Raw genomic sequence first — 23,679 nt, forward strand, 5'->3', positions numbered from 1 at the left:
AGAGCCAAGAAGAGAGGCCTCAGGAGAAGCCAAACCTGGCCACACCTTAATTTTGGACTTTCAGCCTCCAGAACTGTGAGAAAATACACTTCTGTTGTTTAAGCCTCTCAGTCTGTGGTATTTGCTTGCGGCAGCCCTAGCGAACTGATACAGTCTCCAAGTAGTTTCGTTAGGACTCAACTATGTTCCTTTTTAAAGAACTGGCTTTTTAGAGTTGAAGGAAAAAAAACAGAATCAGTAAATATAAATAATGATTTTGTTCCCCAAAAATATGTTTTTAAATTGTTATGTGAATATTATGGAACATCTATTTTGCTCATATTTTAATAAGTGCCACCAACAGTGATTAAAATATGCCACACATGGGCAGTCATTTTTTTCTTCCAGAGCCCATGGGAAAGGTGCTAACTGACCCCAACGGCCTTTCTGAATAAGCTGAGGCTGAACCTCTAAGTCCTTCTCAACATGGTGTTCTAGGTGGCTGCTAGCAACTGATCAGAATTGTCATTGCAAGATGGAACCTGTTGTTGCCCCAGAAGTAGAGCCTTGAAATTTATAAAAGATACAACCCAGGATACCAGCTCCATGAATAGCCCTCACAAAGTGTATTCATGTATAAAAAGTGATATATTTAAATGATTCTTTCAGATTTGCATTGGCTGTTGGATCTCTTTCTAGAGCTATTTTCCCAAAGAGATAAAGTTTATTACTTCTTGAGAGTTACTTTAACGTTGGTGAGAAATAATCAAACAACAACAAAGCCGCAGTGAGTTGCAGATGCTGGGCATTCCTCTTCAGGCTGAGTTAACTGGTTTGCTCCTGCACAGCTGCCTTCCAACTTACAATGCAACGAAATGAGAAATTATGCTTTAAGGAATAGGCTTTGGAAACCAACAATCCTAAGTTAGAGTCCTGGATGCACTGCTTGTTAGCTGTGTGATGTGTGCATGTCCCTGAATCTCTGAGCGTCAAATCCCTCATCTGAAAAATGGCAAATAGTGCCTCAAGTATGGGGTTGTTACTAGGATCAGTGAGCACTAGATGAAAAACTTGGCACAGTTATCCAATATATGATAGTAATATTATATTTTTATGGTCTAACAATAGCACATGATGTAGTAACATTAATGGAGAGGTGGTCTCTGGTCTGGTTAAGAGCATGATCACTGGGTCCAGTCTGGCTGAATTGAAATTCCTGCTCTGCTGTTTACTATGTGACCCCTCTGTGGCTCAATTGCCTTTCTATAAAATACAACACTAATCGAGCCTCTATTATGGCATGTTGTAGACATCAAATTAGGCACTCTCATCGTGCAGAGTGGTTCCTGGCCTGTGATGAGCATCAAGGAACTGTTGTTGCATTCCTTAGACCCTCATGATCAGGTGTGAATAGTTAAAATGACCAGTGACAGTGCATGAATGCCCAGAGTCTACTGCACAGAGAATCTGCGTTTACAGACCAGAAAGATAAATGTGTCTAAAGAGCTAGAGGTGTTCTCTAATCCCTTGAAAATCTCAGGGACACAACCCATTTGGTTACCCATTCATCACCTGTCATTTAGGTAAGGCACGTCTGTTCTCCAGGTAGCACATGCTCAGCCACCTGGTGCTTGTGAGAACTCCAGGCCACCTCTGGTTGCTCCCCAAGCCACCAGTTTCACTTATCTGCTGCCTGGATGGCACAGAGCTCAGAATCGGGGACTCCTGCCAAGCAGCCCCAGGCCCTGCATACCAGAAGCCTTGGAAAGCCTGGGCTTAAAAATGCTTTACGATGACTCATAGGTTTATGTAATATTCACCCAAACTGACATTTATTGTTCATTTGGGGAACTCCATTAATAACTAAAAATAGCAATTAACATTTTATTCAATTAAGAGCCAAAAAGGTTACTTAGAAAAAGCTAAGTTGTTTTCTAAAACATTGAGCTACATTTGATTGGGGTGAATACCTTTTAGTTGCATTTTTTGTAACTCTTATTTTATTCTCAGTGTATGATTGTCTTAGGACGCAATTAACATTAATTAAATAAAATTAAACTCAGCTTTAGATGTAGCAGTCTCTTTTAGGAATCTTGAATAGGGAATTAAAATATCTCTGACTTTTAAAAATCCCATTGTTTTACTCCCCCGTGAGAGCAGATGATACTGTGTACATTCTGAGCACATCTTCCCTAATAAGCAGGAGCTTTATAGAGTGTAAAGAAATTTGCATAGTTCAGGATACTTAAATGACATGTCCCAGAATCTGTGCTCTTGACAGTCATGCGTAGAATATGTCCCCTCTCAAAGACGCCTTCTTCATTTAAATCCTATTCTTTATCATCATATAAAGGATGATCTGGATATTGAAAAAGACATTAAATTCCAATAAAAATAGTGTTTTGGCAACTAATATAGTCCTAGAAATGCATTTCTAGGTTAGAAATATAATATAAGCTATTTTCCTTCTTTAGGGGCTGTATTAGTTTCCTGTGGCTGGTGTAACAAATTACCACAAAACTTACTAGCTTAAAACACAGACACATTTATTATCTTATGGTTCTAGAGGTCAGAAGTCTACAATAGATCACACTGGGCTAAAATACAAGTGTCACCAGGGTTGTATTCCCTCTGGAGGCTCCAGCTCCTAGAGGCTGCCCACATTCCCTGGCTTGTGGCCCCCTTCCATCTTCAGAGCCAGCAGTGGCCAGTCAGGTCTTTCTCATGCTGTGTCACTCTGACACTTACTCATCTGCCTCCTCCTCCCACATTTAAGGATGCTATGATTACCTTGGGCCCATCCGGGTAATCTTGGATAATCTCCCTATTTTAAGGTGAGCTGATAAGAAATCTCAGTGCCACTTACAGCCTTAATTCCCCCTTGCATGAAAGGTAACATACTCACAGGTTATGGGATGAGGGTATGGACATCTTTTGGGAAGTGACTATTATTTTGCCTGTCACAGGGGATAAAATAAGTACAGTTGGCCTTTGAACAACATGAGTTTGAACTTCATGAGTCCACTTATGTAAGAATTTTTGTCAATATATTGGAAAATTTTTTGAAATTTGCGACAATTTGAAAAAAACTTGCAGATGAACCTTATAGCCTGGAAATATTTTTAAAAATTTAGAAAAATTGGGTATGTCATGAATGCATGAAATATATATAGGTACTAATCTATTTTATCATTTACTATATATATACACAAATCTATTATGAAGAAATAAAATTTATCAACATATGCATGGAAGCACTTACAGACCATGCATAGGACCATTCATAGTCAAGAGAAATGTAAACAAACATGAAGATGAAGTGTTAAATCATAAATCCATTAAATTCACTGTAGTACAGATTATACTACTGTAATAATTTCATAGCCACCTCCTGTTGCTATTCGGCAAGCTCAAGTGTTTTGAGTATCCACTTAAAATGCCATGTGATACTGTCATCTCCATGTGAACAGTTCCTGTCTCTGGTAAATTGCATATCACGGTAAAAAGTGGTCTCTTACGGTTCTTGGGTATTTTTCCTTGTGTTTAATGCAATGCTGCAAACCTCGAATAGCACCATGGGACCTATACAAAGAGCAACTAGTGATGCTGGAAATGCTGCCAAGAAGCAGAGAAAAGTCATGACCCTACAAGAAAAAGTTGAATTGCTTGATATGTACTGTAGATTAAGGTCTGTACCTGGAGTTGCAGGCCATTTCAGACATTCAATTCATCTTGTAAACAGATGATGTAAACTTATGGTATCGATAAAATATAGTACAGTACTGTAAAAGTATTTTCTCTTCCTTATTATTTTTTAATACCATTTTCTTTTTTTCATCTTACTTTATTGTAAGACTATAGTATATAATACATATAACATACAAAATATGTTAATCAACTGTTTGTGATATAGAGTAAGGCTTCCAGTCAACAGTAGGCTATTAGTTGTTAGGTTTTTGGGGAGTCAAAAGTTATATACAGATTTTCGGCTGCATGGAGGATCAAAGCCGCTAACCCCTGTGTTGTTTAAGGTCAACTGCCTTTAACCTGCGTCGTGTTCGTTAGACATTCTTAGTCAAATAGTCCAACACCGAGTGGAGAATTTGGATCCCTGCTCTGCCAGTCACCACCTATTGGAGCAAGACACGTCTTCTGTATTGGTTAATTTTTATTTTTTTCCAATAAGCCTTTTGCATTCCTACTTCATCTTCTCATGTTTACTCAATCTTCTGATTCCTGCAATGAGGATGACATATAGCTCCCACCTCATCTAAATGGGATAAGTTTAAGCTTTACTGTGATTTGTTTCCAACAATTATGTTATTTGTTCTAGGAAGAAGAAATGAAAATGCCTGCAAGGGAGCTCCTAAAACCTGTACCTTACTAGAAAAGTTCCCCGAGACAACAGGATGCAGAAGAGGACAGGTACCAAGAGTGTCGTGCTGGAGAGAATACAATTAATTGTTAGGAATAAGGGCGTGTTGACCTTTACAAAGAAATGGCTGTTTCCTTTGGCCCAATGAATGCCTCTTTTTACATGCGCTTTTTACTGAAACATAATTTTATGTGGTTGACGTCAGAATTGAGGGTGGAAAATGTTCAGTGTTTATCGCTTTGTGGAAAATGTGAGTGCTTATTTTTAGTTCCTTCACAAAGAAATAAGACTTGAATATAAATATTAAATCTTACAAAGGCTCTAATCCAAATTGACAGTAATTTTGTACTGTCACCTTAACTTAGCAGTTCCTCCTCACCCTGATAAACAGCTGAACGGAGTGTCATGTTTTCTATGCAGATCAAATATTCCATCATGCATCCAGGGACTCACGTGTGGCCGCACACAGGGCCTACAAACTGCAGGCTCCGAATGCACCTGGGCTTGGTGATTCCCAAGGAAGGCTGCAAGATTCGATGTGCCAACGAGACCAAGTATGTGTCCTCTGTTATCCGTCATATCCGTCACCTCTGAGGATGAGAGTTTGTTACAACAGAGCTGTGTTCCTTTGGATTACTTACCTTCTTTTGTAGCTGAAGTAGACTGGAGCAAAGTGATATTAATCCAAACTCTTGAGTCTATATCCCTTCTTGGTGCTTTCTATTAGCCTGGAGACATTGCCCAGCTCTAGGGCTGCCCTCCTCCATTATTTCTCGGCAGAGTATTTATCTAGTTGAGGAGCTGCCTTGTTTCTCTCTCCGGGTAGACAGATGTGCATTCAGAGTCAGCCAACATGCATTGAGCTCTGCAGATGTTATGCATTGTGCTTCCTGCTTTGCAACTTGACTTATTCATAAATACAAGAAGTCCCCCTAACTGAAGAACTCACCCCATGATATTTATACGTTTTGATCTCGAGGAGATGGTATGGTGCAATGGAAGCTGGCTGCCTTTTTCAAATCCCAGCTCTGCCACCTAACCTGTGTAACCTTGGCTAGTTACTTAATCCCTTCAAACATCAGCCTTCTTGCTTATAAAACTGGCAGTGATAACATCTACTTTGCAGGGTTGTTGTATGGATTAACTGGAATAATGCCTACAAGGTGCTCAGTCCGTGTTCTGGTATCAGTAGGGACGTGATGAATGTTAGATCTCCTCTCCCTCCCTTGCATGTTACTTTCCTAATCACGACAGGTTTATTCATGATCTTTTGAACAAACCATACTTGCTCTGGCTTCTGTACCTATGATGCTGATAATCCCTGTCCCTAGAATGCCCATCTTTTCACCTGTCCAAAATAAACCTATTACTGAGATCCAATTTAGTTTTATAAAAATAGAACCTCTCAGAGTATATATCCTCAGTAATCCTGTTCCCTATCTTCTATTACTCTTTATTCATTAATATATGTTACCTTTATCTCCATAGCAAGCTGTATGTAAGCTCCTGGAGATCAGAAACCAAGTTATTGTTGTCTTACACATTTCTTATTGTCCTTAGTAGAGATCTGAGTGGAGGATGAGTGTTCAGGGGTCTGCAGAATTGTCTATTTGGTTATTGGCAGATAACTGCCCTGGGCAGCCCATGGTGCTGTGGGAAATTCAGAGATGACTCAGAAGGGGCCGTCCTCTGCTGGGTGTGTCTGCTCAGGAAGATAACACAAGACTGAAGGCCATAGGGGTCATAAAAGAGGTACTACAGATGGCCTCTCCACAGATAAGCTAAAAATACGGCTCCATGAGTAGGAGCCCCACCTGCTCACAGACACTCAACTTGCAGAGTGGCAGTTTTTAAAGACAAGAAGCATTCGGACATTGAAAGCTAAAGAGGGGTATTCTGGAACAGTATCCATTAAAGGCACAGAGGCCAAAAATCATGGCCACATATGAAGAATATTGAATAATAGTTCAGCAGCCAGCAGTGTATGGTACATGAAGAATAAGGTTGCAAAGTAAAAGAGTCTTTTAGAAACTAAATCATAGGAGGCTCTGAATCCCAAACTAATGGGATCAGACCTTTGTTAGGAAGTTACTGTGGAACCCACGGGTGAATCCTGTGGGGACAGTGGGAAGAACAATTGGCAGGCTGTCACAGCGGCCCACCCAAAAGATAAACAGAGCTGGAATTGGGATGCTGGAAAGAAATGGAGACTAGAGAGCAGATGCAAGAGCTATCAGGTGACTCTTGAATGTGTGGTACAGGAATGGGGCATCCAAGATGCTGCTGCAATTACAGTCTTTGGACAGTGGAGGGTGGCAATGCTTGAGCAAACCTTGGGAATTTGGGAGGCATGAGACAAGTTCAAGGAAAGGAAAATGAATTTATTGCTTGTACGTATTTTATTTAGTTGCTATTGGAACACACTTGTAGAACCATCCAGGAGGTGGCTGGAAATAGAGACCTGGCACTCAGGGGAGAAGGTAAGTCTAGAGATAAAGATTTGAGAGTCAGACTTAGCAGGAACTTCTAGAGGAACTTGAGACAATCGAAGGATGACAGAAATGGAAAGGTTCCATGAAAACATCTGTATTTAGAAGACAGAAGGAGGAAGGGGAACCAAGAAGGAAATGGGGCAAGAAAGGCAAAATCGGGTAGACCAGGAGGAGGAATCAGGGATCACTGGACAGGTGGGAGTTTCTTCAGGCATGGAATGAATCTTGTCTTACCTTGGGAACTCGGTTTGGGTCTTCAGGGTCTCTCTGCCAAAGTGAAAAGGAGCAGGGACACATTGCGGGATGCAAGGAATTCAGAGAGGAGGTGGGAGAATGCTGGAGCAGGCAGAGATTGACAAGGTAACTCCTTGGAGATCGCATGAGAGCATGTGGCAGGGAGATGGAGAAGGGCACCCAGCCTCAGGCCTCAGTGCTCCTTAGGCTTTTATGGCTTATTTGTTCTCTCACCAGCTCACTCGCTCTCTTCCTCACCTCCTACCTCCTATTTTATCTCTCTCCCTCCCTCCCTCCTTTCCTTCCTCCTCCCTCCCTTCTTTCCTTTCTGCCTGCCTGCCTGCCTGCCTCCCTCTCTCCCTTCCTCCTTCCCTCCCTGTCCTCCCGCCTCCTGCCTCCCTGCCTCCCTGCCTTCCTGCCTTCCTGCCTTCCTCCTTCTCTTCTGTATTCTGCTTGTAGATACTTGGAACTAAATCACTAGAGAAAAATCCACTTAGGGCCAGGCAAGGTGGTTCAGGCCTATAATCCCAGAACTTTGGGAGCCCAAGGCAGGAGGATTGCTTGAGGCCGGGAGTTCAAGACCAGCCTGAGCAACACTGTAAGACCCTGTCTCCACAAAAACAAGTTTTTTTGTTTTTTGTTTTGTTTTGTTTTGTTTTGTTTTTGTTTTTGAGACAGAGTCTTGCTCTGTTGCCCAGGCTGGAGTATAATGGGGCGATCTCAGCTCACTGCAAGCTCTGCCTCCTGGGTTCATGCTATTCTCCTGCCTCAGCCTCCTGAGTAGCTGGGACTACAGGCGCCTGCCACCACACCTGGCTAATTTTTTGTATTTTTAGTAGAGACGGGTTTCACCATGTTAGCCAGATGGTCTCGATCTCCTGACCTTGTGATCTGCCTGCCTGGGCCTCCCCACATCCTGGGATTACAGGCGTGAGCCACCATGCCCAGCCACAAAAACAACTTTTTAAAAAATTGCCCAGGAGTTCAAGGCTGCAGTAAGCTGTGATTATACCACTGCACTCTAGCCCAGGTGACAGAGCAAGACCCTGTCTAAAATTAAAAAAAAAAAAAAAATCTACTTAGGCGTAGGCAGGGAGAGGAAGAGAGATGGAAATAAGCCTAGTCTTCAGTGGCCTGAGGCAGAAAGAGAAAGCCAAGATTGGAAGAATGGGTGTGGCAGTCAAGAATGGGAGCAGGTGGATGGTGCTAGGAGGCTTAGCACAAAGTCACAGAGGTCTCAAGATGCATGTTGGGCATGGTGGCATGGACCTATAGTCACAGCCACTCCAGTGGCTGAGGCAAGAGGATCACTAGAGCCCAGGAGTTTGAGGCTGCAGTGAGCCATGACTGCGCCACTGCACTCCAGCAAACATAGTGAGACCTCATCTCTTTAAAAAAACAAAAAAACAAATGCAGGAGTGATGCTGGGAGACCTGCCCCAGGAGCACATTTGTAGGTGCATTCCCCACCCCAGGCTCCCAGCAAACACCTTGTGTCCATACTTGATAAAGAAAACACCCGCCAACCCCTCCCCTGAAGCTTAAAACATTATTAGGTTAACCATCTTCACCTAGCAGAGGCAGAGGAGGGTTGGTGAGGGAGGCTCACCAGCTCACTCGCTCTCTCCCTCACCTCCTACCTCCTATTTTATCTCTCTCCCTCCCTCCCTCCCTTCTTTCCTTCCTCCTCCCTCCCTTCTTTCCTTTCTGCCTGCCTGCCTGCCTGCCTCCCACTCTCCCTCCCTCCTTCCCTCCCTGTCCTCCCGCCTCCTGCCTCCCTGCCCCATTGTACTCCAGCCTGGGCAACAGAGCGAGACTCTGTCTCAAAAACAAAAACAAAACAAAACAAAACAAAACAAAAAACAAAAAAACTTGTTTTTGTGGAGACAGGGTCTTACAGTGTTGCTCAGGCTGGTCTTGAACTCCTGGCCTCAAGCAATCCTCCTGCCTTGGGCTCCCAAAGTTCTGGGATTATAGGCCTGAACCACCTTGCCTGGCCCTAAGTGGATTTTTCTCTAGTGATTTAGTTCCAAGTATCTACAAGCAGAATACAGAAGAGAAGGAGGAAGGCAGGAAGGCAGGAAGGCAGGGAGGCAGGGAGGCAGGGAACTCTCTTCACCTAGCAGAGAGTTGCTGAGCACAGGGGCCCTTCTGCCTCATCATGACTGCTGGTCAGCAGCCCTTCTCCACGTTCTTTCTGTACCAGCTTTACGTTCTGTTACATTCTCATCCTTAATATTTCTTAACTCAAGGGTGGTTGAGTTGGGCATAGCACTTCATTACAAAATAGTGCTTTTCATAAGAGAAATGGGTCAATTAAAGTGCTGTGCAATGCTTCCAGTGAAAAGAGCTAGAAATCTGATAGTACACAGTTTATAAACTCTGAGGACAGAAAGAGTCTAGTGTGAAATCTGGAAGTTCTGTGCTATGATTGTAGAAATACTTTTGGCATGGAAAGAAAAACACACACACCAAGAAATCAGCTTTCTTGTGCTAGCCAAAGGCAGCAATTTTTCAGAATGTCTCAACTTCTAAAAGAGGAGATTACCTGTAGCAATTTGTACATTGTTGTTCTCAGGTATTAATAATCAATTGAGATTTCCGCCAGTGTGTATACTGTTTAAATATTCCATCCCTGCAAAGCATAGCGTAGCTCTCTGAGGATGAACTGGCAGGTATGCAGCCCTTACCACTGTAAATGAAGCGATCATTTCAAATTAATAAATGCCTTCTGATTAGAAAACTGATACACGTTCCTCACGCATAATTTGTATAACACAGAGAAGCTCAATAAAAAATGTATTGTTTTATCCCAATACCCAGAGCTATTGCCGGGTGCTTCTCAATGTCTATATATGTGTATTGATGATAATGATGATAGTAATAATATATGTTTTTCCAAAATTATATCTGTGTCAAACGCAGTTCTAAGCACTCTACATACATTAACTCATTCATGCTTATGGCAATCGTGTATAATTAGGATTATTAAAATTCCTGTTTTACAGTGGAGGAAACTGAGGTATAAAGATAAGTAACTTGCCTGAGGTTGACATTTATATATGTTTCCTAAGGCTGCCATAACAAATTATCACAAACTGAATGACTTACAACAGAAATGTATTCTTTCGTGGTTCTGGAGGCCAAAGTATAAGATTAGGGTGTTGGCAGGGTTGTTACTTCTGGAGGCTGTAAGGGAGAATCTGTTCCCCTGTCCTAGCTTCTGGCTGCTGGCAGCCCTTGGTGTTCTTTGGTTTATAGACACATCACTTCAGTCCCTGCCTCTGTGTTCACATTGCTTTCTCCCTGAGTCTTCTCCTCTTTTCTTTTATAAGAACGTTTATCATTGGATTTAGGGCCTACCCTAATCCAGGTTGATCTCATCTCAAAATCCTTAACTTAATTCAATCTGCAAAGATCTTTTTTCCAAATCAGGTGATAGTCACAGGTTCCCGATGGATCTATCTTTTTTAGTGGGGAAGGGGGGCGGGGCAGCTTATGGGGACATTCAGCCCACTGCAATATTGGTAGTGGGTTCAGTCCCAGGCATTCTGGCTTGAAAGTTTGTGTTCTAGACATGATCCCATAGCCTTGCTTGGGCTTTTTGGATTTTGTTGTAGTTTATAAAATTAGGATCATGCTGTACTTATAAGATGATCACTTCAAATGCTGGTTTTTGTTTCCAGACAAGTAGAGAAAGCAGCTGGGAGTTTCGCTTTCTGGGCCTTCTGTTCATGTCACCTCAGGGGGACCATGCTTTGTGGTCTGTAAAATAAGCTGGTTAGAGCCAGGTGTGGTGGCTCACGCCTGTAATCCCAGTACTTTGGGAGGCCGAGGCAGGCGGATCACTTGAGGTCAGGAGTTCAAGACCAGCCTGACCAACATGGTGAAACCCAGTCTCTACTAAAAATACAAAAAACTAGCCGGGCGTGGTGGCTAATGCCTGTAATCCCAGCTACTCAGGAGGCTGAGGCAGGAGAATCACTTGAATCATGGAGGCAGAGGTTGCAGTGAGCTGAGATCACACCATTGAATTCCAGCCTGGATGACAAGAGTGAAACTTCGTCTCAAAAAAAAAGATAAGCTCATTAGCAATTTTGATCCAGAGCTGAGTAAACTTGAGTCAGGGGATAAACGTGTCCCCACCGAGTGGGAATTAATTGTTATACTCAGGAAGTGGCTGAGTTGTGTGAGCTTTGAATGATCCCAGAGAGAAATTCCTTCTTCTGAATCTCCAAGGGCATTCCACAATGTGCTGGAACTGTGCTAAGAGAAGGAACCATAACCTTGGAGCTCTCCTGCAGATTCAGCATTATTGCCTGCAAATTACTAGCCTGAAATGTTGAACAAGATTGATAGGTTGTCAGGAAAGCACACATCTACATTAACATCACTTAGCGAGACTGAAAAAATGAATTGGCAATCAGTCATTTAATCCTATATAATTCTATATTGCTGTAAAAATAATGGCCTTCCTCTATAGACCTCAAGTATTTTATAACATATATTTTCATTCATTTCTCAAGGTTCCAATTAGGAAGATTGTGTGAAAGTCATGTTAAAATATTAACAGTAAGAGAGACAATTTTTTTAATGCATCATGAATTCCTCATAGACAATATTTGTTTAGTTTTCATAAAGTGTCCAAGGAGATAATTTTAAGACTTACTGTCTTAACATTTTTGAATCACATGTGGAAGCTGCAATTTACCAAATCATTTAGAGCCAAATATTTTCATCCCTCCTTTCTCCTTTTTTTACTGTTCTCCCTGAAATCATAAATCTTCTGTTCCACAAGATATTCTCCCATCTTCATCTGCATTGCAGTGTGACCTTATCCACAGGTCATTGCTGAAGCCTGCCCATCTAGGATAAAAAGGACAGTTTTTAGCCAGTTAGGATGTTTTATTATTGAATAGTAACATTTTTTCCTCTTCTTTCATTTGAGCAACTTGGTGAGTTAAACACATCCATACCATGTCTTGACCCCTGCTCTGTGACCCAGTGGTGTGTCTGTGGCTGTTCCTACACATGAGTACATAGAAAGTGCACACATACATTTCTCTATCTCCACAGGGAATGGCAGTTCCGATATGGAAATTGGATTATGTTCCAAACATTTGTTTGTTGAACTGATTGGTGAAAAGTTGGGATCCATTTTTCTCTGGCAATAGTAAATGATGTGTGGCAGTTTCTAGGTCAGCTCCCAGAAGCTTTTTAACTAATAATCTTTATTATTAGGGTTCTAGAACCAGTGAGTATTTATAGTAATGTTTCTGTAGGAAAAAATGCATCCTGAGCTTTTATTTCAGATTTTAGTGTTATGTATCTTCATAAAAACATATTAAGAACGTTGAAGTCACATGACTTGGGTTCAAATCCTGGCTTTCCCTCTTGTAAAGAGTAACTCTATACAACTTGCATAACCTCATAAAGCCTCAATATCCCCATCTGCATATTAGGAAGAGTAAAAGTATGTCTTTGTATGGTTTTGAGTATTAAAGCAATCCATATGAATGCACTCAGAACTGTATTTACAAAGTGTTGTGTGGTAAATGTACTCAGTATATTTGAACTTTTATTATCCTCCTGTCTGATTGCTGCAGAAATGGAGACTTCCGTCCTTACATTCCAGGGAGTGAGATCAAGCACTCTCATAACACTGGAGGTGGTGCTTACAGCCTGGAGTGAGTACTCTGACAGCGATGGGGGAAGGAACTTTAAGGAGTTAGGAAGGAGGAGTGAAACAGGAGCTGGTCATGTGGGCCAGGGCAGGTGAAGGAATGGTACAGATAGGGGCGTGATTTGATAGGCCTGGAGCTGGGAGGGACCCTGGGGAAGGGAGGTGTGACAAGAAAGCAGCAGAGACCCTCCCCCCTACTCACATCTCCCCTTTTTCTCTCTGTGCCCCTACCCTGGAACTGGAGAGGTAGGGGAAAGGAGGAAGGCATCCCATCTCTACAGCCCTGTTGTCAGAGGCTTTGAACCAGAGCAACTCCATCTTGAATAGGGGCTGGGTAAGATGAGGCTGAGACCTACTGGGCTGCATTCCCAGATGGTTAAGGCACTCTAAGTCACAGGATGAGATAGGAGGTCAGCAAAAGATACAGGTCATACAGACCTTGCTGATACAACAGGTTGCAGTAAAGAAGCCAGCTAAACCCCATCAAAACCAAAGATGACCACGAGAGTGACCTCTGGTCGTCCTCACTGCTACACTCCCACCAGCGCCTGGACAGTTTACAGATGCCATGGCAATGTCAGGAAGTTATCCTATGTGGTCTAAAAATGGGAGGCATGAATAATCCATTCTTTGTTTAGCAGATAATCAAGAAATAACCATAAAAATGGACAACCAGCAGCCTATGGAGTAGCCATTGGAGTATCCATTCTTTTATTCCTTTACATTCTTAATAAACTTGCTTTCACTTTATTCCATGGACTCGCCCTGAATTCTTTCTTGTTCGAGATCCGAGAACCCTCTTTTGGACTCTGGATCAGGACCCCTTTCCGGTAACACTATGACTTTTTCTTTCTCTTTTCCCCTTCTTTTTCCTCCTCCTTCATTGCCTTCATCTGAGTTACCCTTAAATACTGGTGACCTGGAACTAAGAGGTGGAAGGCAGAAGTTGTTTGTGTGTGTTAGAACGGGAGAGAGAGAAGAGGAAGGGTGACAATGCAGTTTTACGTTTTGCTTCCAGTGTGTGCCATGCCAGGGCTTTCAATGGAGTCTGAACTGGGGAATTTCAGTAGATCAGAATGAGTAAGATCTATGTCAAATATCCTTATTCCTGAGCTCTTTGACCCTTTTCTGTTTTCAACTCTGCCTGTTTCATGCCTTGCAGGCCACCTCAATATATCATCTACAGACACTAAGAATGTCTCTTAGGACCATGGTCTTAAGTTAATGTGTTCGGCTGTAATGACTTTCTGCTTCTGCCATAGAATCACAGTGTCACTGCAGACATCTGAAACTGTTGCCATGTGATTCCTTTGTGTGAAAATCACAGTCATGTCCTTTGCCTATCTCAGAACATTTTAGCAAAGATAGCTAAGATATTATCTATAAAATTTGTAGGTAGAAGACTCTATAAGCACATAGTATCATTACTTGGCCTTATTAATATCAATGGTAATTCTGTGACCAAATTGTAGTTACCAAATATGCACTGCCACCATTTTATCATTATCATGATTTATAATTATAATAATTTGAGAAGTTGACAGATTATGGAATACTGTTTTATCTTGGGACGAGATATTCTTATATCTTTTGACAACCTGGAGAGAGGCTTTCTTTTCTTAGTGGTAAGAAATTCTAACAGAAGGCCAGGAGCAGTGGCTCATGCCTGTAATCCCAACTCTTTGAGAGGCCAAGGCAGGAGAATTGTTTGAGCCCAGGAGTTGGAGAGCAGCCTGGGCAACATGGGGAAACCGCATCTCTACAAAAAAATCCAAAAATTGGCCAGGCGCGGTGGCTCACGCCTGTAATCCCAGCACTTTGGGAGGCCGAGGCGGGCGGATCACGAGGTCAGGAGATCGAGACTACGGTGAAACCCCGTCTCTACTAAAAATACAAAAAATTAGGTGGGCGTGGTGGCGGGCGCCTGTAGTCCCAGCTACTCGGGAGGCTGAGGCAGGAGAATGGCGTGAACCTGGGAAGCGGAGCTTGCAGTGAGCCGAGATCGTGCCACTGCACTCCAGCCTGGGCGACAGAGCAAGACTCCGTCTCAAAAAAAAAAAAAAAAAAAATCCAAAAATTAGCTGGATGTGGTGGCACACACCTGTAGTCCTAGGTACCCGAGAGGCTGACGTGGGAAGATCACCTGAGCCTGGGAGGCAGAGGCTGCAGTGAGCTGTGATGGTGCCACCACACTTCAGCCTGGGTGATGGAGCAAATCCTGTCTTGAAAAAAATAAAGGGTTAGGTGAGTGGAGAGAAAGAGAGAGAGGAAAGGAAGGAGGAAGTTCCAACAGTGAGCCAAGCTTCCAGGGATGGAGAGCAGTGCCCACCCCCAATGCTGCTTCTCTGGGTCCTTAGACAAGGGCTGTAGCAGTACTTCCAGGCAGGCCTCTGTCACAGGCCACTCTGAAGATTGTTTCTCCAAGGGGCTGATTCTATGTTGTAATTCGAGTGTAACTTAATCTTATTTGATGGAGCTTTGCTCACGAAGCAAGTGGCCTGAAAACTAGTTCTTTGCATTCTAATGAGAGTCTTTGGTTTTCATTCAGAAGTGATTTGACATCTTTATGCTCCTCTCCCTTTGTTGTGGAAAAAAAAAACATTCATCCTTTCCCAAGCATGTGATACATCTGGAATTTAACCTGGAGTCACTTAAGTCTGGACATGGCTTGTAGGAGGTTTTATTGTTTTTCCATTTTCCCCTTTTAGGTGAATCGTGTCTGCAGTTTTAGTCATTCTATCTCTAATAACTGATTGAAAGACACCATTTTTTTAAGAATTCAGAAGAAATCTACATTAAAAAATCTATATTATGGTATCAACTATCTTTGATATTTTCTGGGGAAATGTATGAAAGAAAGTGGAAGGGCAAATAAGTCCAACGGCACTCACTTTCCTCATAGAGTTTTATGACCCTAAAATAGGCCAATTACAAGCCCTTTGGCATACCTCCCCAAATTTCTCATTTATAAAATTGGTTAATTAATGGTTTACACTAATCTGTATTGTACTTAATGTATCTGGAAAGCTGCAAGCCTGTGGTTCTTAAGTTCTACTTTTATATGCACTGATGTTCCATGAGTGACCAGCGTGTTCTGGTGCTAATAACTTTTCCCAGTTCTCAGGGAATTTAATTTAATGAATGGAATGCTTAAAGCCTTTTTCCCAGAAAACAATTCTAGATCTTTGGCTTTGTTATACCTATCATAATCTAGTGAAAGATGTCATTTTGTGTGGGCTAGAATTTTCTATTCAGTTATTTTAATTACTTCTAGTGTTTTAAGTAGTTTCCAGGTTCTCTGCCACCCAAAAAACTTTGAAAATCACTTGTCATTGCTGTACAAAGTACATTTCACAGATGCTCTGAAGATGTTTTTATATCTCATCTCCCTTGGAAGTTTTTAGTTGTCTCAAAGGAAGGCAGATTTCATAAAGTGTGATACCAAGGTCATTTTTGGTAACATACCACTTCCCAACATTTCACCTCTGTCTTTTATCTTTTCCCTATTTTTCTTTATATTTTCATTTTTGTGTCATTAATTGAATATCTACTATGTGCCAATCATATGCTAATCCTCACATCAATTATGCTGAGGAAGATACAAAGAATCAATTATGCTAAGTAGCTCACCTTAGGTCCCATAAGTGATAAATGCCAAGGTCAAGAGGCTTCCCCTCAAAGACCATAAATTTCCATCTTGCTGTATTGCTTCTCTCTTTCTCCTCTACCACGTGTTCTCCTTTGCCTTTCCCTTTTTTCTCTATTTAATTGTAGTAAAATACACAGAACAAAATTTACCATATTATCCATTTTTAGGTGTGCAGTTTAGTGACATTAAGTACTTCTATATTGTATAACCATCAACACGATCTATCCTCAGAACTCTTTCTAACTTGCAAAACTGAAACTATACCCATTAAATAACTCCCATTCCCCTCTTCCCACCGGCCACTGGCAACCACTCTTCTCCTTTCTCTCTCTATGAATTTAACTACTAGTCTAGGACCTCAGATGTGTAGAATCAGCTAGTAATTATCTTTTTGTGTCTGGCTTATTTTACTTGACATAATGTCCTCAGAGTTCATACATGTTGTAGCATGTGTCAAAATTTCCTTCCCTTTTAAGGCTGAATTAATATTCCATTGTATGTGTATACTACATTTTGTTTGTCTGTTCATTCACTGATAGACACATGGGTGGCTCTCACCTTCTAGCTGTTGTGCTGTGAACAAAGGTGCACTGCCTTTCATTTTGAGTACACTTCCTCCCTCATCTTCTACATAAATTATAGGCTTGTTTGCGGTACCCACTGACGTTGCTTAATCCCGGTGACAACACTTGAGACTTAGAAAATGCCCGCCTAACTGTGGAAGCTATGGACTGTTTCACTGATTTTTCTTGTCAGTGTATTTCCCCCCCTTGGTTTTGCCTTTCTTCTCAAGTTGGGTTTTGCATGGTAATGAATGCATGTTCTGTCATTTTCTCCTAAGTCCATGGATTTCTGTCTTTTGCTACCCTTGATGGAACTCCAATGGAACTCTAAAAACTTTCAGAGGAGTTGTAAAGGAGCCAATCAACATGTGTGTGTTGAATGCAAGAGATGAGGCAAGGTGTATTAGTCTGTTTTCATGCAGCTGATAAAGACATACCTGAGACTGAGAAGAAAAAGAAGTTTAATTGCACTTACAGTTCCACATGGCCGGGGAGGACTCAGAATCATGGTGGGAGGCAAAGGCACTTCTTTTTTTTTTTGAGATGGAGTCTTGCTCTGTCACTCAATCTGGAGCACAGTGGCATGATCTCAGCTCACTGCAACCTCTGCCTCCCGGGTTCAAGCAATTTCCTGCCTCAGCCTCCTGAGTAGCTGGGATTACAGGCATGCGCTACCACACCTGGCTAATTTTTGTATTTTTAGTAGAGATGGGGGTTTCACCATGTTGGCCAGGCTGGCCTCGAACTCCTGACCTTGTGATCCACCCTCCTCAGCCTCCCAAAGTGCTGAGATTACAGGCGTGAGCCACCATGTCCAGCTGAAAGGCACTTCTTACATGGTGGCGGCAAGAGAAAATAAGGAAGATGCAAAAGCGGAAACCCCTGATGAAACCATCAGATCTCATGATACTTCTTCACTGTGATGAGGACAGTATGGGAGAAGCTGCCCCCATGATTCAAATTATCTCTCATCGGGTCCTTCTCACAACACATGGGAATTATGGGAGTAAAATTCAAGATGAGATTTGGGTGGGGACACATCCAAACCATATCACAAAGTGTGTGAGATAGCACACTGGGTGGAGGTGGGAGGGTGGATAGTAGAAGTAGAGGTTCACTTCCCAACTTCAGTGAACTTTCAATCTGCAGATACTCAGTACTTTATCTATTAGTTTACGTGACTTGGAAATTTTATTATCAGACTTATTCAGTATGTCAGTTATTTTCCACTGGAATGATTTCTGCACCTGCTCCCACCCTGGACATTTGGCAATGACTAGAGACGTTTCTGGTTGTCACAACTATGGCAAAAACTGCAATTACTTTTGCACCAACCTAATAGTATAGGGAATGCTACTGCCATACAGTGGGTGGAGGTCAGGGATGCTGCTAAATATCTTATAGTGCATGGAACAGCCCCTACTACAGAGAATGATCTGGCCTAGATGTCAGTAGTACCAAGGTTGTGAAGCCCTGCAATATATGTCATATTGCTCAGTTTATATTAGTTAATCACCTGATATGGAACATAAAAATTCACCACTAGTTTTCCCACAGAAAACCTCTTTATGATAATATAGTAACTTGAAATCAAGCTAGCATTTCCCATGCTATAATTGTCATTATTTGCTAACCCAGGATGTAAAATTTTGAAGGCTTAAGTGGCATTTTAGTATCTAAGGAAAAATTTCTAGCAAAAATTTTATTTTAAAAACATAACTTGGTATTTAACATATTGGCAGTTAATATCTATTTTTAAAATAAGGAACCACCGGTGTCCCTCATAAACTCTCTTTGGATTTGAAAAGCATTGTGTTACTGCCTCCTGTATGTTTCTCTCTTAATAGACTAACACTATATTTAGATCTTAGTCCCTATACAGATATCTTACGAGGTAATGTTGGAAGCTCTATAGAGTGTTTTGCAGCATTGATTTAAAATATTCCATGGATAACCCACTTGCATAGAAGATGATACTAAAAATATAAACAAAATTTATTCCCAATCTGCCCATTTTCTTCAGCCGGAATACTAGCTAGGAAACTCCTGATTTAGTTTTCTGCTTTATGGGTACTGTGTTTAAGTAGATTCCTTTCTTCCATAAAATGAAACTTGAACAAGTGGAGTGAGCTGAAAAGACAATTGATTGGAAGTGTCTTGAGAGGCATAGAGATGCCTGAGACCCAGTCACTGCCCGTATGTCTAAACCAGAATAATTGCAAGACATGTAATAATATACAGAATAATTGCAAGGCATGTAATGAGACCAATATGTCTTCATCACAAATCCTCTGTTGTTTGTACATCTCCAGCGCTGAGCAATGAAAACTGATGTTCATAGCAAGATTTCTGAAATTCTTTCCTAATCATCAAGGGAAGAATAAACTTGGGCTTGATGTTCTAGTTATTTGGTTATGTCCCAAAGGTTGTTACCAAAGGTAGTTCTCGCACATGGACAGGAATTGATCCTCAGTCATCTGAACCACACAGAACTATATTCAGGAATCCTTGTCTTTCTGTTGCAGGACCTGGGAGGAAGGCAAGGTGCTCATCTTTGATGACTCCTTTGAGCACGAGGTATGGCAGGATGCCTCATCTTTCCGGCTGATATTCATCGTGGATGTGTGGCATCCGGAACTGACACCACAGCAGAGACGCAGCCTTCCAGCAATTTAGCATGAATTCCTGCAAGCTTGGGAAACTCTGGAGAGAGGCTGCCTTTCTGGTTCCATCTCCTTGGGTGTGAAGATAGAATTTCGAACACCAAGACTCAATTCCCTTGACTTGCAGCCTGAGTAATTCTAAGCCTCCTCCTAGGGTTGGAAGACACTAAAGGGAATATTTGCCTCGCTGCAATTCATTTAGGAAACACCCTGCTGTGTGTCATCTCATGACAGCACTGGTCTTCTGCCAGTATTTAAGGTGAACATTTGATAGCTTCTACCTTACCAGCCAAAGATATTTTTTCCACATAGAATAGGTCTAATTCAATGTATAATGAGAACATATGTAGAAACTGTGAATGGATTGCTTTAGTTTGTAATTTTTCTATGCAGTTATATTTTTCTAGTGTAGCTAGACTATTTTGTCATCATGCACCACTACATTTTTGTTGATTTTAATGACAAGCTGTATAAATGCTTTACTTCTAGCTATTTAATGGTAGCATTACTGGGGAACTCAGACTTCCCTCTTAATTCTTCTTAGTAAAAGACACTCATGAAAAAAGCAGTTTTATTTTCCTAACACAAAAAAAGAAAGAGGTCATTATGTCAGTGTCTATGAACTGTACCCATCCCAACTCTCGAGTCATTTGGTTTCTTTATCTTGATTGAGATCCTCTTCTCACTATGCTAGTTGTGGAGATATTGACAAAATCCTATTTCTTTCAAAGAGGAACTTTTCACACTGAAAAAAGAGCATGGAATTATTTTATATTGTTATAAAAATCCCAGATGCAAATTCTTTAATGCCAATTATTAGAGTTTCTGGGGAAAAAGTATCGTTCATGGAAATAAAAATATGTTCTTTCAGGGTTAGGTGGGTAGGTGGCTGCTAGGGTGTCTGGCTCCTGGCTGCTTTGCCATCCATGAGGCAAGGGCTGGGAACACAGTGTCTTTGCCTATGGTAGATCCATGTGAATGTCAGGAAGCCAGCTTTGCAGTCTTGGAGATGATTTCTGCTACAATTCTGTAGAAATATTAAGGATGGCAGAGTAAAAGGTTACGAAGAATGCCAGGATCTTTTTCTTGGGTGTAGGAGGTCCAGATTGCTTTCCTTTTTGATGAAAGAGTTTGGAAGACTGTCCCATCTCTCTGGCTTGAGAAATCTCTGCCATTTTAAACATCACTGTGAAATAGCAATTATTATCACCTACATTTAGTTTTAACATTACCCACAACATAGAAATAACAGGTAAAAATCGTCCCAAAGATGATCAAGTCATTAATCTAGTAAAGTATTCATGCATCAGATTTTCTATGTTTTGAATCAAAGCTAACTGAAATATTAGATATAAGAATGTAATGATATTCATGCACTGAATTCTAAGCCAATATGAACAAAAATGCTGCATGAATGGCACATAGGTCACCAAAGTTCATTCACAGGTAGAAAAAACTTGTGCTTTCTTTTCCATCTAAAAACAAAAGGAGACTTTCTTTATCTCATTTAACGAACAGCTCTTTGAAATTGAAATTGACCCTTTTTGCTTGACCTTAAGGACATTAGCTTCCAGTAGATGAGTTTGCAAAATACTTTTCCTATTCTTTTGTTTTGCTGGTATTGAAAACATCCCACTAAATCAGATGAAGAGGCATGGGAGGAAAAATATCCAAATTAATTACTAAAATCGAGAAGAGAAGGCAAACTCTTCAAAAGTAAAAAGGTATTTGTGTCCTTCAGTATTTATTGAACAGAGGAAATAACTGACAAGGGCAATACAATTCAATGCTCATGTAGTAACATTTGTGTCACTTGTTGAATTTGGTTCTCACATGTATATTGCATACACATAAATTCGAACTATAAGTCGTCATTGTTGAGCCATCATCTTACATTCAGGTAATGAAATTATGGAAGAGAGTAAAAACTAGCTCTTAACTTAGTGAATATAATATGGTATTTAAAATCAGGTCACTACAGTAGGGTTGCCATATACAGTAGTATTGCCAATTGAAAAGCTAGAAATGGTATTACTGTTGCAAAGTGTTATCAATAATTGACTCCAATAGCATTGTAAATACTTGTATCCCACAACTATTTTAAGCCCCAGCAATAAAATGGATTTTCTAATTCACTTTAATTCTTTATTTCTCTTACCTATGTCTTCGTACATAAGAAAAGTGTTTCCATCACTGCATTGGTAGAATTATTTCAATGTTATTATTTTTGTGATTTCAAATGTCTACACAAAAATGAATTAGTTTAATTTACATTGTGATACAGTTGTTTGAGAAATATTTTTAATTCTGTTTCAACTTTATTTCTCCAAGGGTATAATATAAAAATTACTTCTATTATTGTTCTCTACCAATCGGGAAAAAAATTAAAACATTAGATCCATTGAGAAAGAGATGTAATAAATAATTAAGATTAGTAATAATATTATGAGGGGTGATTAAGGCCAGTTGAATAATCTCTTTCCCTTGAATTATTTAGCTAACAAATTAACTCTCCCAAATATTTAAAATGTAAAATCATATTTTACTGCCCATTATTAACTAAAATATTTTTGTTTGACTTTGAACACCAACTGGTAATACTAATAAATACCCATGTCATGCAGATGGCTGGGCAAATAAGAGATATCTAAAAATATGCACTGGTCTTGGAAAACATGGCACGAGTAAGGATATCATATCGTATGATGTCCGTTTACTTTATATCTGATTTCTTTTGAATGAGTAGTTGGGGACTCCATTTCTAAGGAGAATAGGTAAATAAAATGACCTTTCACATTTCATCCTGCATTTCTAGTCTTCTCTTATTTCAATACTTGCATATTTAGCCATCCATGTCGGTCATGCTCCATGATTGAATATTTACCCTCTCAGCAACGACCATGTTCTTTCTCCACATCTTAATGGTTGCAGGAGGGTTGGAGGGGCAAGGGGTAAATGGTTTGACAGCACTTTTCTTTGCTGTAGTGACCCAGTTGAGGCAACTGGAATGGATTCATTAATCACTGACATGTGTTTTCATGAGACATCTCCTCTCCAGACACACGCTGCACTAATGGGCTTTTGAGCTGCCTGTGGGAACTCACATTGCTCAGATGAAATAATTGTATTTCATGTGCATTTGTCTTCCTTTAAAGTCAGCTCATAACAGTCAGCTAGTGGCCTAACAAGAGATGTGACATCAAAATAATTTTTTGCAGGATATCAAAATAAGCAAACTGCAAATACCCAGACCTATGAGAACATGCTCTTAGGCTGAACAATTCGATGCTGGTGATGAGGTCAAAGGAAATAATTCAGTAAGAATGGAAATTACTGGAGATACTATTGTCTCAGGGCTTTGTACTACATGAAACTTGACAGTGGTGTCTGCACAGTTTATCTCCGATATATTTACTTCGAAATGCACTTAATTTTCAAAAACTGGAGAGGGTCCCTGTGTGATACCTCAGAAAAATTCTTGTCCTAATGCAGTGTGTGCATCAAATTTAGTCTTTATTTTTTCAATTTACTACCATAAATATGAAAGGAGGGAGAATCTTTTTTACATAAACGCCTTGCATCATCCTCCAGTCCCCTCACTGGGGGAAAAAAAAAAGCCTCTGTCAAGTCTTTGTCCAACTTTGGCTGCTCAAACCGATGGCTGGTGACAGTCACTGCAGGGGTTCAGGAGTGGAGGACCTTGTGTCAAGCAGAACACACGTGTCTGTGTGGGTCAGTTGTGCATGTGCTTCCTGGGTGGCTGATACCACTGAAGGCCAGAGTGCAGGAGCATTGGGGTGACTCAGGGTTCAGTCCAGAGCCAGGAGTGGCTGAGTGTTCTCATTCTCTCCCTTCTCCTCATGTTTCAGGGTCCCAGCTTCTACCACAGACTGAGATCTAACAAGAGGGGAGGGAAAAAGACAGAATTACAGACAATTCATGGTGACAATTTTGGAACCTTTGAAGACATCCGGATTTTATATTTCTCTTTTTAATAGACACTCAAAAATTAAGTAGGTGCAGTGGCACATGCCAGTAGTCC

The 23,679-nt window shown here is 40.9% G+C and overlaps 2 protein-coding genes across 47 annotated transcripts in view; one reads left to right on the plus strand and one right to left on the minus strand.

The window, feature by feature from the left end:
* ASPH (aspartate beta-hydroxylase) overlaps nucleotides 1-21,772 on the plus strand; it is a 222,749-nt gene extending 200,977 nt beyond the window's left edge. For 41 of the 44 annotated variants that reach the window (XM_055286256.2, XM_055286297.2, XM_063643281.1 and 38 more), the window contains 3 exons: nucleotides 4,313-4,404; nucleotides 4,775-4,908; nucleotides 19,500-21,772. In XM_055286256.2, the coding sequence (XP_055142231.1) occupies nucleotides 4,313-4,404; nucleotides 4,775-4,908; nucleotides 19,500-19,650 (377 nt within the window). In that variant the 3' untranslated portion in view covers nucleotides 19,651-21,772. Of the gene's footprint in view, nucleotides 1-4,312; nucleotides 4,405-4,774; nucleotides 4,909-12,685; nucleotides 12,767-19,499 lie in introns of all 44 variants that reach the window. The other 3 variants (XM_063643279.1, XM_055286260.2, XM_055286254.2) reach the window with 1 other exon arrangement.
* CLVS1 (clavesin 1) overlaps nucleotides 21,347-23,679 on the minus strand; it is a 210,776-nt gene continuing 208,443 nt past the window's right edge. For 2 of the 3 annotated variants that reach the window (XM_063643286.1, XM_063643287.1), the window contains exon 5: nucleotides 23,134-23,534. In XM_063643286.1, coding sequence (XP_063499356.1) covers nucleotides 23,447-23,534 — 88 coding nt within the window. In that variant the 3' untranslated portion in view covers nucleotides 23,134-23,446. Of the gene's footprint in view, nucleotides 23,535-23,679 lie in introns of all 3 variants that reach the window. The other variant, XM_055286305.2, reaches the window with a different exon arrangement.

This window comes from Symphalangus syndactylus, chromosome 7 (genome assembly GCF_028878055.3).
Source record: "Symphalangus syndactylus isolate Jambi chromosome 7, NHGRI_mSymSyn1-v2.1_pri, whole genome shotgun sequence".
Taxonomy (NCBI): Eukaryota; Metazoa; Chordata; class Mammalia; order Primates; family Hylobatidae; genus Symphalangus; species Symphalangus syndactylus.